This window comes from Lampetra planeri, chromosome 5 (genome assembly GCF_965212315.1).
Source record: "Lampetra planeri chromosome 5, kcLamPlan1.2.h2, whole genome shotgun sequence".
In the NCBI taxonomy this organism is placed as follows: domain Eukaryota; kingdom Metazoa; phylum Chordata; class Hyperoartia; order Petromyzontiformes; family Petromyzontidae; genus Lampetra; species Lampetra planeri.
Window position 1 is genome coordinate 14,445,890 of NC_136111.1, and position 14,072 is coordinate 14,459,961.

The 14,072-nt window shown below is 42.5% G+C and overlaps 1 protein-coding gene across 1 annotated transcript in view; it reads right to left on the reverse strand.

The window, feature by feature from the left end:
* The window catches only part of DYNC2H1 (dynein cytoplasmic 2 heavy chain 1), a 186,277-nt gene that overhangs the window by 50,457 nt on the left and 121,748 nt on the right, over positions 1-14,072 (reverse strand). The window contains exon 75 of the mRNA XM_078594604.1: positions 11,793-11,858. Coding sequence (XP_078450730.1) covers positions 11,793-11,858 — 66 coding nt within the window. The remainder of the gene's footprint in view (positions 1-11,792; positions 11,859-14,072) is intronic.

A 14,072-nucleotide genomic window follows, 5' to 3' on the forward strand; every position in this document is an offset into this window, starting at 1 on the left:
GATCCCCCGTATAGCCTTAACATACTGTAGGGGCAAGTGCTGTTAGCGAGCATCTATGAAGGCCGGCACGGCACACGATGGGGTGAGTGGCCAGGGCCACGCCCGGCCGCCTTTTGTCTCCCCAGTGGCGATGTTTACACACTGCCACAAGTACTCTTTTGAGGCTGAGTCAACTTAGGTAGGCTTAGGACCGGTTCAGATAATCGTCATTGTTGTTGGCTGTGAGCAAGACTCAAACTCGGGTTGGCGCTTTCGTAGTGCAGCACGCTAACTACTACACCACTGCTCCCCATCACACACACACTCAGTTTCACACACACACATACATGTCCGCGCATATATGAACACTCACTCCCAGTGCTAGGCTGACTCATTACATCTTGCGGAGGATCACTCCTCTGAACAAAATAGTTACGCGGTTCAGTTTACAAGTGCGAGTTCGAGTTTTAAGTTAATGTTATTTTTTTATATTGAATGGAAGCTGGTTCGTAAGTACGGGTGTTCGTAAGTCGGGCATTCGTAGGTCGAGGACTGCCTGTATTAGCCACTGCTGCCAAATGCATTGCAGTAGGCATCATAGTTACAGAGCCAATCAAAATGAGAGTCAAGAGTGGCCCCCTGCCCAAACACGCAATGGGGTAGCACTCACCTCCCCTAGAAATCCAGAGCCACATTCTTAGGCCATAATCTCCATAGGACTTTTGATTGCGAGATGAGTGCTCTTGCCATACAACCACTAACACAAATAATGGTCTAAAATTTTGAGTAAAATTACAGCTAAAATGCATGTCTTTAGGACGAGGAGTGGCTGGATAAATAATTTACATATTTGGGTGATGCCGAGTGTTTAATGCACTGTGAAGGTGACATAATTCTGAGTAATTGCCTGATACTCTACGATCCCAACGATGGCAACTACATGATGTGAGAGTTCTGTACCGGGTGGATTAGAGGTGCTGTATTGGATACGTCGTGATTTGTGTATCAGATGGGATAAGGGTCCTGTATTGGACAATTCTATCATTCTGTGTTTGATAAAAACAATTATTTGCGTCATATACAAGTGTGTTCTATATGGGACGAAAGTTCTATATTGGATGAAGGTTCTGTATATCAGATGAGTCAAGGGTTTTATATCAGATTAGAAAGGAGTTATGTTCCAGATTAGTCAGCAGTTCTGCATTATATAACATGAGGGATGTATATTGACATTGATAGATTTTTTTTGGATAAATATCACTTGAGACGAGTAGCTTCACTTCCATTTTCACCACAATGAACGAAATCAATTACAATACCACGATGATTTACTGGCTTATTCTCAACATTTGACTTCATTCAGTTATTACTGTAAACCTTAATGATAAGTAGGGTCTTGGTTTGTAAGGAGACTGTGCCAAGGCTGGGTTGTTGAATGAAGGTGCGAGTGGTGCGAAAACTGAAAGAGCGGCCATGGAAATGGAGCTAATGTCTTTGTCTGTCTCAGCTGAGGATCGGGGTAATGGGCGATCACTATCGGATGAGACGTGGCCACTCCATTTCTGCCGCTCTTGCTATCGGCACAATCTCGGTACATTTATCATACGTTCATTTCATTTTTGTTTGCGTCGTTTGAATGCAACACACAAAGGGAAGCTGGCAAATGGAGCATGAGTGTGTGTGTTATGTAGGCACGTGTGTGTGCACTGACCACATGCACACCCATTCTTATAAGCCCCTTGAGATACACGCCATTAATATTCCTGCTTACACAATATCCTCACAAAAATATTCACTTCTCATAGTACATACTTAGTTACGTAAAAAATGTAACTCCCAAATTCACACACAGAAGCATACACACCAACTCCCATTCACGTACACACAGCAACAACAGCCACCATTTGCCACGAAGTGGCAGTGACATCACCACAGCGCCTGTGCCAGGCTAGGTGCACTTCAAGGCCACATGGAGTGTCGAAGTTCCGTGGATAGGTCACGGGACAGACCGAGGTGCCATGGGTTGAGTACATGAAATGACCTGCAGCGGCACCACCTGTACTCCCTACTGTGCCAACTTGCTGCATTTTAACCACTTAATGCTCCATCCACTGTTATTGGAGGGCAGCTGTCTCCAACTGCCCTGTCGTATCATTTACAATAGGGAGCCATCCCTTGGCCACACCTGGGCATCAATCAGTCTCCCATTGTATCTGTACAAGATGGAAATTCCTCTGATACACCCATGGAAAGCGTCTCGAATTACGTGATCGAAGATATTATTAAACAACGTAGGAGCCACAGGACACCCCTGTCACACCCCAAGGTAAACAGGAAATGGCTCTGACTCCTGGCCTGCCACCCATCATTAAGATCCTTAATGATTGGTAGCAGAGTCAGGGACTCTGAAAGCACGAAGACTCACCAACAGCCCTGGCCTATTGATGGTATCATAGTCCTGACCAGGTCAACAAAGCAGAGAAAGAGGTCCTGTTGGAATTCCCTACATCTCTGCTGTATGGTGTCTGTGTAGGACCGCTCTGGCCTCAAACCACATTGGGGCTCCGCAAGCCTCTCTTCAGCATGCCTAGGAAGGCGATGTTGAATTATACTTGTCAGGACCTTTCCCGGCACACTGTAGTTGTTAAAGAGGGGGGGCACCAGGGCATCCTTCCAATCCTGTGGAATCTGTCCTATGGTTGAGACAGTGGTAATGCTGTCATATATGGCAGTCTGCACACAGATGCCACCCTTCTTCAGCAGTTCACTTTGGAGATCATCTCTGCCTGGATCATTTCCTGGTATCAGACTCCAGATCACCTATCGTACTTCCACAAAAGATGGCACCTCAGCCAGCCACTCACTAGGGGTGGCTACTTCTGCCAATATTTGAGGTACAGCAGCTCCAGCAAGGACATCCCCACCTTGCCCCATGGTGTTGTCTGCAGAGGGAATTCCCCTCTCCCAAGCCCTCATTGAAATGCTCTGCAAACGTGCATGCCTGTTCCTGGGGGTTGAAGATCAGATCACCATTCTTTCTGTTAAGGATGGTGAAAGGTGAAGTGCTACAAGTAAAAAAAAATTATGGACATAAATAGTGATTTGTCATCATGGGCTACTAAGGCAGACTCCATCTCCTCAGCAACCTGCACCCACATCTCATCCTTGCAGCGCCGCATGACTCTCCGAACCTCCGAGCGAAAGCTTCAGTAAGCCTCCTCATTCTCTGACGTGGGACGTTGTAAATGACAGGAGTGGGCCTATTGTTTCTCTCAGCCAGCTGGAACACCTCTTCCAGCCAGGGTCTCTGGGGAGGTCTGGACTGCAAACCCAATGCAACCATTGCTGCTGCATGAGCCATAGTTCAGAACCTCACCCATTTCCCCTCAGCATCAGTGGGGGGGGGGACGATGCTGATATTGAATTTCCTGCTTGCAACTATCATCAACTCCCTGAGACCAGGCTACTGTGGGTTTGAATGGGTTAAACACCCACCACTGGAGTGGAAGAATGCCAGCGCATCTTACAGATGACAAGCCGATGGTCAGTGGGCAGATCAGCTCCATGGTAGGTCCTGGTGTCAAGGACATGGGCCCATATTCGCTGTTCTTTCACTATATAGTCCAGCAGATGTTCTTGCTTGGACCCGGCATGGATCCATGATATGTGTATGCGCCGATGCTGGAACAGCATATTGGTGATTACAAACCCATGGGCTGCACAGAAGTCGAGCAGCTTCTTCCTATTATTACTGAGCTGATCTGGCCCATGCCTTTCAATCACTCCAGCCCAGGTGTCTGCGTCATGACCAACACAACAGGATGACTCTGTCCCGAGGGGCCACTTTAGCTAGCACGTGGAACAGGAGGTTATAGAAGGCATCTGACTCATCAGCCTTGTCTGCATCCCTCCACTGATGTTCATCTACGGTGGGGGTTTAGACAACGACCACCGCCATTCCTCGCCTCTTGTTGATGGGGAGGTGAGCTCACAGCAAGCTGGGACTCAAAAGCTACCCACACCTTGCCTACATGCTCCCACACCCCCTGCATTCTTTTGTTTGGCAGTTTCCTGCCCTGAGTAGAGCACTATCTACCCCTCATGCTAACTGGAGCCAAAACCAGTCCACCAGACCTCCTGTAATCTCACACACATTCACACTCTCTCACTCTTGCACACACAGTCACTCTTTAACTCTCCCCAACACACACACTGTCTTAATCTCTTACGCTCTCAATTACTCTTTCTTACACACACTCTCACTCACAAAGACACACACACAAAGCTGGACATACATGCATTTACAGTCAGCATTTCTGCCTCTCTTATTCATTCACTATCACACTCACACACTTGCGAGCATGCACACGCTTGCAAGCACGCATGCACACACACAATCCTAATCTCACAAGTCCCCGCTGCGAGAGCGCCGTATCTGTAATTATCACAGCATCGGCCATTATAATTCCATCCGCCACACTCGCTCTATTTACTCGAGTCACGGACGGCGAAGACTCAATCAGCTTCCCTGTGCCACCGTTATCAGCCCTGGCGCATGGCAATTTCACGTGCAGAGCTCACACACAATGAGGCACATTCCCCACTACAAGCAAGCACGTGTGTGGATAAATAATTACACGCATACATATGCATGTTTGTACGTGTGTATTGGTGTGTATTTATTGCCCATGCATAATCCTGCAAGCCTTAAACAATTACCTTTATACTATTTAATACTCTATATATGTGTGGGTATTTATATATAATGTAATAAAGTCGGAAAAATATATAAAGTGCACATGATAATACATGTATGTGATTATAAGCCATATATGTACATTTAACATACACTTAAACTCTACATATATGTCCATGCCTTCGTGGTGAATAATCATGTGCAGTATAGAGTATACAGCACACTTGCATGTCTGTATGGTGCTTATACACAAGACAGAGTCTATCTTGGCGGCTCAATTGAGCATGGGGCAGAGCTCCACTACATTGCTGGTCCTGAACCAGTGGCAGAAATTCCACATTAAGATAGCAGACATGCAAGTGTGCTGTATACATACTATATCTTTTAAAATGTGCACGTGCGAGGCCCTGTAATGAGTATACATGAGCTGCACAAAGCAACTGCTGATGGAAGATATTTATGTACAAATATAGAATTGGTAATACAGCACTGGATTAAAAGGTAACAGGATTTGTTTTTTATCACTGAAAGGAATTCATATATAATCCAATGATTAATGTTTTCCAGTATCGTGCGCTTACAAAACATGGTAATGCTGGCCAATGGCAATTTCGATGAGTCTCATTGGTTGCATGCAACCTCATGAACCAATGACTCGGTATCCCAATGTTATGGGTGGCAGAAACCTCCCGTATGTATGTATATTGAACTTATTTCGCAATGTACGTAATCAACCGTGCTAATCGGAGGTACGGGAACTAAGCGTACGTGGGGCCCACAACATAGGCATCTGCAGCAGTGTGTATAAAAAATAATTGTCTAAAATGTGTCTGAGTTTTGTGGGCGGTTTTTGTTGTTCCAGTTTACCAATGCAACATTGCCAGCGAGGGCAAGGTTTTTATAGCTCGCTTCACATCTCCCGCAAAGATGCGTGGGAGAGAACGACACGAGTAGCACAGGTGGAATATAAATGTGAATTTTAAGAGTAACATCCAGTACACATGTCGATATGCAAGTTTACATGAAATAATGTAAATCCATGCATTCAAAACAGCATTTCTCTTGTGCTTTACCATTAGTTACACAACATCAGTTTTGCACAATTTCTTCACATTATTTCCAAAAATCAACCTTTGTTTTATTTATAGTAAGGCAGGCAGTTATGCCAGCTTTTCCAGTGTTTATCTTGCAAAGTGCTATGGTTACTTCATCGAGTGTGACATCTGGAAAAATTTGCAGCCAGTGGAGGAAGTGCACCAAAGAGGGGAAGACCAATGTGGAGATGGAGCGATTAAATCAGTTTGTGTGCAGAAGCAAAATGCATTGTGACATTTCGGGACCATGGTGTGTGGTGATGAAGTGGATTATATACATGGCTGCTTTAAACAATTACCTTTATACTATTTAATACTCTCTATATATGTGTGGGTATTTATATATAATGTAATAAAGTCGGAAAAATATATAAAGTGCACATGATAATACATGTATGTGATTATAAGCCATATATGTACATTTAACATACACTTAAACTCTACATATATGTCCATGCCTTCGTGGTGAATAATCATGTGCAGTATAGAGTATACAGCACACTTGCATGTCTGTATGGTGCTTATACACAAGACAGAGTCTATCTTGGCGGCTCAATTGAGCATGGGGCAGAGCTCCACTACATTGCTGGTCCTGAACCAGTGGCAGAAATTCCACATTAAGATAGCAGACATGCAAGTGTGCTGTATACATACTATATCTTTTAAAATGTGCACGTGCGAGGCCCTGTAATGAGTATACATGAGCTGCACAAAGCAACTGCTGATGGAAGATATTTATGTACAAATATAGAATTGGTAATACAGCACTGGATTAAAAGGTAACAGGATTTGTTTTTTATCACTGAAAGGAATTCATATATAATCCAATGATTAATGTTTTCCAGTATCGTGCGCTTACAAAACATGGTAATGCTGGCCAATGGCAATTTCGATGAGTCTCATTGGTTGCATGCAACCTCATGAACCAATGACTCGGTATCCCAATGTTATGGGTGGCAGAAACCTCCCGTATGTATGTATATTGAACTTATTTCGCAATGTACGTAATCAACCGTGCTAATCGGAGGTACGGGAACTAAGCGTACGTGGGGCCCACAACATAGGCATCTGCAGCAGTGTGTATAAAAAATAATTGTCTAAAATGTGTCTGAGTTTTGTGGGCGGTTTTTGTTGTTCCAGTTTACCAATGCAACATTGCCAGCGAGGGCAAGGTTTTTATAGCTCGCTTCACATCTCCCGCAAAGATGCGTGGGAGAGAACGACACGAGTAGCACAGGTGGAATATAAATGTGAATTTTAAGAGTAACATCCAGTACACATGTCGATATGCAAGTTTACATGAAATAATGTAAATCCATGCATTCAAAACAGCATTTCTCTTGTGCTTTACCATTAGTTACACAACATCAGTTTTGCACAATTTCTTCACATTATTTCCAAAAATCAACCTTTGTTTTATTTATAGTAAGGCAGGCAGTTATGCCAGCTTTTCCAGTGTTTATCTTGCAAAGTGCTATGGTTACTTCATCGAGTGTGACATCTGGAAAAATTTGCAGCCAGTGGAGGAAGTGCACCAAAGAGGGGAAGACCAATGTGGAGATGGAGCGATTAAATCAGTTTGTGTGCAGAAGCAAAATGCATTGTGACATTTCGGGACCATGGTGTGTGGTGATGAAGTGGATTATATACATGGCTGCTTATGATTGGAGACTGTCAGATGCTGAACTAAAAGATAATTCCTATAGCTCATATATGAATCTGGATTTACAAAAATGGGCACTCTTCTCATCGAGGATGTGGCCAATAACAGTAACTCTAACATAAAAGGACTTCTCATCCACAACAATACTGATAATAACACTCAAACGAGAGGGAATCCCTTCCATTTATAATATAAAATTACACTGAAACTATGTTTATTTGTAGTTCTTCCAAGGCCATGCTAGCGGTTGTATGTATGTACAGTATGTTGAACTTCTTTCGCACCGTACGCAGCCAATCGTGGTAAATGGACGTGCGGGGGAAGGACAACAAACGAAACACAAAACGAAGTTCTAAAAGAAATTAGTTTTCATGATAATTGGTTCTTTACCCTTCTATCTGGCAACAAAACTGACACCTTTTTACAAGGAGTCATGTTTGCATAGAACGCAATACCTGCAGTCATAATACAAACAAAAGAACATAACTCTGATAATGTGCACTGTCCTTAAAGTTGATTGATCCACACCCGAGACAGCTTTCCTTAGAGCCTAGTCTCATATGGGTTGGACCAGATGACGCCAAAAGGCGCACAACTCAAAGACAATGCACCATCAGAGTATGAGAGCTCGGGGCAAGCATCTACACTATGGGAACCTCATTTGCCAGTAAAAATATGATAATTGGTTCTTTACCCTTCTATCTGGCAACAAAACTGACACCTTTTACAAGGAGTCATGTTTGCATAGACCGCAATACCTGCAGTCATAATACAAACAAAAGAACATAACTCTGATAATGTGCACTGTCCTTAAAGTTGATTGATGCACACCCGAGACAGCTTTCCTTAGAGCCTAGTCTCATATGGGTTGGACCAGATGACGCCAAAAGGCGCACAACTCAAAGACAATGCACCATCAGAGTATGAGAGCTCGGGGCAAGCATCTACACTATGGGAACCTCATTTGCCAGTAAAAATATGATAATTGGTTCTTTACCCTTCTATCTGGCAACAAAACTGACACCTTTTTACAAGGAGTCATGTTTGCATAGACCACAATACCTGCAGTCATAATACAAACAAAAGAACATAACTCTGATAATACCTGCAATACCTGCAGTCATAATACTCTAAGGAAAGCTGTCTCGGGTGTGGATCAATCAACTTTAAGGACAGTGCACATTATCAGAGTTATGTTCTTTTGTTTGTATTATGACTGCAGGTATTGCGGTCTATGCAAACATGACTCCTTGTAAAAAGGTGTCAGTTTTGTTGCCAGATAGAAGGGTAAAGAACCAATTATCATATTTTTACTGGCAAATGAGGTTCCCATAGTGTAGATGCTTGCCCCGAGCTCTCATACTCTGATGGTGCATTGTCTTTGCGTTGTGCGCCTTTTGGCGTCATCTGGTCCAACCCATATGAGACTAGGCTCTAAGGAAAGCTGTCTCGGGTGTGGATCAATCAACTTTAAGGACAGTGCACATTATCAGAGTTATGTTCTTTTGTTTGTATTATGACTGCAGGTATTGCGGTCTATGCAAACATGACTCCTTGTAAAAAGGTGTCAGTTTTGTTGCCAGATAGAAGGGTAAAGAACCAATTATCATATTTTTACTGGCAAATGAGGTTCCCATAGTGTAGATGCTTGCCCCGAGCTCTCATACTCTGATGGTGCATTGTCTTTGAGTTGTGCGCCTTTTGGCGTCATCTGGTCCAACCCATATGAGACTAGGCTCTAAGGAAAGCTGTCTCGGGTGTGGATCAATCAACTTTAAGGACAGTGCACATTATCAGAGTTATGTTCTTTTGTTTGTATTATGACTGCAGGTATTGCGGTCTATGCAAACATGACTCCTTGTAAAAAGGTGTCAGTTTTGTTGCCAGATAGAAGGGTAAAGAACCAATTATCATATTTTTACTGGCAAATGAGGTTCCCATAGTGTAGATGCTTGCCCCGAGCTCTCATACTCTGATGGTGCATTGTCTTTGAGTTGTGCGCCTTTTGGCGTCATCTGGTCCAACCCATATGAGACTAGGCTCTAAGGAAAGCTGTCTCGGGTGTGGATCAATCAACTTTAAGGACAGTGCACATTATCAGAGTTATGTTCTTTTGTTTGTATTATGACTGCAGGTATTGTGGTCTATGCAAACATGACTCCTTGTAAAAAGGTGTCAGTTTTGTTGCCAGATAGAAGGGTAAAGAACCAATTATCATATTTTTACTGGCAAATGAGGTTCCCATAGTGTAGATGCTTGCCCTGAGCTCTCATACTCTGATGGTGCATTGTCTTTGAGTTGTGCGCCTTTTGGCGTCATCTGGTCCAACCCATATGAGACTAGGCTCTAAGGAAAGCTGTCTCGGGTGTGGATCAATCAACTTTAAGGACAGTGCACATTATCAGAGTTATGTTCTTTTGTTTGTATTATGACTGCAGGTATTGCGGTCTATGCAAACATGACTCCTTGTAAAAAGGTGTCAGTTTTGTTGCCAGATAGAAGGGTAAAGAACCAATTATCATATTTTTACTGGCAAATGAGGTTCCCATAGTGTAGATGCTTGACCCGAGCTCTCATACTCTGATGGTGCATTGTCTTTGAGTTGTGCGCCTTTTGGCGTCATCTGGTCCAACCCATATGAGACTAGGCTCTAAGGAAAGCTGTCTCGGGTGTGGATCAATCAACTTTAAGGACAGTGCACATTATCAGAGTTATGTTCTTTTGTTTGTATTATGACTGCAGGTATTGCGGTCTATGCAAACATGACTCCTTGTAAAAAGGTGTCAGTTTTGTTGCCAGATAGAAGGGTAAAGAACCAATTATCATATTTTTACTGGCAAATGAGGTTCCCATAGTGTAGATGCTTGCCCCGAGCTCTCATACTCTGATGGTGCATTGTCTTTGAGTTGTGCGCCTTTTGGCGTCATCTGGTCCAACCCATATGAGACTAGGCTCTAAGGAAAGCTGTCTCGGGTGTGGATCAATCAACTTTAAGGACAGTGCACATTATCAGAGTTATGTTCTTTTGTTTGTATTATGACTGCAGGTATTGCGGTCTATGCAAACATGACTCCTTGTAAAAAGGTGTCAGTTTTGTTGCCAGATAGAAGGGTAAAGAACCAATTATCATATTTTTACTGGCAAATGAGGTTCCCATAGTGTAGATGCTTGCCCCGAGCTCTCATACTCTGATGGTGCATTGTCTTTGAGTTGTGCGCCTTTTGGCGTCATCTGGTCCAACCCATATGAGACTAGGATCTAAGGAAAGCTGTCTCGGGTGTGGATCAATCAACTTTAAGGACAGTGCACATTATCAGAGTTATGTTCTTTTGTTTGTATTATGACTGCAGGTATTGCGGTCTATGCAAACATGACTCCTTGTAAAAAGGTGTCAGTTTTGTTGCCAGATAGAAGGGTAAAGAACCAATTATCATATTTTTACTGGCAAATGAGGTTCCCATAGTGTAGATGCTTGCCCCGAGCTCTCATACTCTGATGGTGCATTGTCTTTGAGTTGTGCGCCTTTTGGCGTCATCTGGTCCAACCCATATGAGACTAGGATCTAAGGAAAGCTGTCTCGGGTGTGGATCAATCAACTTTAAGGACAGTGCACATTATCAGAGTTATGTTCTTTTGTTTGTATTATGACTGCAGGTATTGCGGTCTATGCAAACATGACTCCTTGTAAAAAGGTGTCAGTTTTGTTGCCAGATAGAAGGGTAAAGAACCAATTATCATATTTTTACTGGCAAATGAGGTTCCCATAGTGTAGATGCTTGCCCCGAGCTCTCATACTCTGATGGTGCATTGTCTTTGAGTTGTGCGCCTTTTGGCGTCATCTGGTCCAACCCATATGAGACTAGGCTCTAAGGAAAGCTGTCTCGGGTGTGGATCAATCAACTTTAAGGACAGTGCACATTATCAGAGTTATGTTCTTTTGTTTGTATTATGACTGCAGGTATTGCGGTCTATGCAAACATGACTCCTTGTAAAAAGGTGTCAGTTTTGTTGCCAGATAGAAGGGTAAAGAACCAATTATCATATTTTTACTGGCAAATGAGGTTCCCATAAATTAGTTTTCAATTTATATTTAAAAGTGCATAGCAACAGTGGCTTCCTAATATCGGAAGGAAGAGGGTTCCAGACGGCCGCAGAAGCGCATCTGAAAGCAACGATGCAGTGACCGTCTTTGTTCGATGGCAAACCAAAAGCCGCTGTGAAGACGAACAGAGTCAACGTGATGGTTTATGCTCCTTGAATACAGCATACCATAGTGGATAAGATTCATGAGGTGCACATGTAAATAAATGGAGGTTACTTGAATACATTATATATGTGGGAATGCACGTGGACTACTTACGTTCTCCTGGAAGAGTTCTGGGTGAAGCCCTCGAACCAAGTGTAGAGCGAACACAAGCTGATCGGCCTGTACACACATGTGCATAGCTTTATAGACCATAGGAGAAAATTCTGTAAGTGAACACCTTTTAAATTCAGCATGGAATATGTGTGGCCAGCAATATGATTGGTCATATTTGTCCCTCCAGGACTGCATCAGGTAATCATTGTAAGCCAAAGCCACACGTCAAGTATAGATTCGAATTACTATTGATTTAATGGCCAGGAATCAAAGCTAGGTATAATGGATCCTAGTGCTGTAAGTTCAATAATAATGATATTCCTGATGAGTGCATCCATTTAAGATGTGTAAAAAAACTATTTTTTTTATTATAATATGGGTTTTTTCCTTTTTTCTGGCAACAAAACTGAAACCTTTTTACAAGGATTCTTGTCTGCATTAACCACAATACTTGCAGTCAAAATGCAAAAAAAACACACTCTGATAATATATGTATGATCCTTGAAACTGATTGGTCCACACCAGAGACAGCTTTTGTCTAATGATGATGATAGATATAAAAAGAAAGAAAGCTGTCTCTGGTGTGGACCAATCAGTTTCAAGGACCATGCATATATTATCAAAGTGTGTTTTTTGTTTGCATTTTGACTGCAAGTATTGTGGTTAATGCAGACATGAATCCTTGTAAAAAGGTTTCCGTTTTGTTGCCAGAAAAAAGGGGAAAACCCCTATTAGTATATTTTGGTACTGGCAAAGGAGGTCTAATGATGATGATGCTATAATTTTTTTCATGTAGAGACAGATATAGGAAGGATGCATTGTCTGCTTTGGAATTTTTGTACCGGTCCCCCATACAGGTCTGGGACCTAGAAGTGCGTGTCAGTTGCATGAACGCAAAGGCATTCCATTCTGTTCCATTGTAAATAGATCTAGTCAGAGTTAACCGTGTCATGTTTATGTCCAAAATCAATGTGTTTCCATGATTTAAAAAAAATCTGAATCAAAATATTTATGGAGTAGGAATCCGATGAGCTACAAAGCTATTTTTCAATAAAAGGTAAATGCCCACAACCAGCACTCATTGGGAAGTCGCATGCAATCACGGTGCCAAAAGGCACCATACATGGACCAGTGCTCATCTGTTTTGGTGGTTCTGAGTAAGCAAAGTAAATTCCAAATTCCCATGGCAGGGGCTAGTTGCAGCAAAGAACAACGATTATGACTTCACCCTTGAGCAGAATTTGAAGTCACAACTATTTGATTGGGAGTCGAACGCTCCATCCACATGTCATGCAGCCAATCATTTTCAATGTCTTTAAATCCATTAATTCCACAATTAGATTTTCTGGGAGGGTCAATGCAATGTCCTTAGTTGACACATGTTTCTACATTGACAGCTGTAGGGCTTATAGTTACACAGATTATTTTACACCAAAATCATTTTAAAAAGAGGCCATACATACACAGACAAGACTCTCTTAAAAGTGATAAATAATTACACTATTCTCTCCATGCTGAGACAAGTGTGGGGCAATGCCCATCTCTGTTGGTGGCTCTGAGCCACTGAATTCAATTCCACTTCCCAGGGTAGAGACTGACCCCACCATGGGACAAACAAGACTTATGAAGAAACTGGCCCACTTCTCACAAGGTGGTATTGATTTTATCCACCATGCAGGGATTTTGCGCCGACCTGGATTTGACCTCACAACCACCTGACTATGATTCGAGTGCTCTAAGCACAATGTGAATGATGAATATAGTATATATCCATGGTAGAAACCTAAAAAATCAACAATCAAAATAATGCTGTGGGATAGCACAGAGTTGAAAGGAGGAAAGCCATTAGCTTCATGCAAGTCCCAGAGGTGAAGACATGAGGTTAGATACAACATGAAATCAATGCACAGTGGTAAATTTGATCTGTGGTACTGAGTGATAATTGACATATTTTCTTGTGCCGTCCATGAAAAAATGGTCTGAGATCATAAATCATGGCTTAATCACAGGGGAGAGATAAGTGCTGAATTCCAACCCAGGCGCTCATGTCAATGCTGCTGGTTTCGTGTTCTGACATTTGCCAATGTGAACCACCTGAGTCATCCAACTATAATATTAATAATTCAGAATAATTATAATACAAAAACATGAACAAAACAGCAGCAGCACCAGTCAGAGGTCAATGACTTGGGTCTAACATGTAGTATGCATGAGCATTTTTATGTTATCATAAATATAATGGCAGAGTGTCTGGGATTCCAAATTATGAAGTCAGTTGTG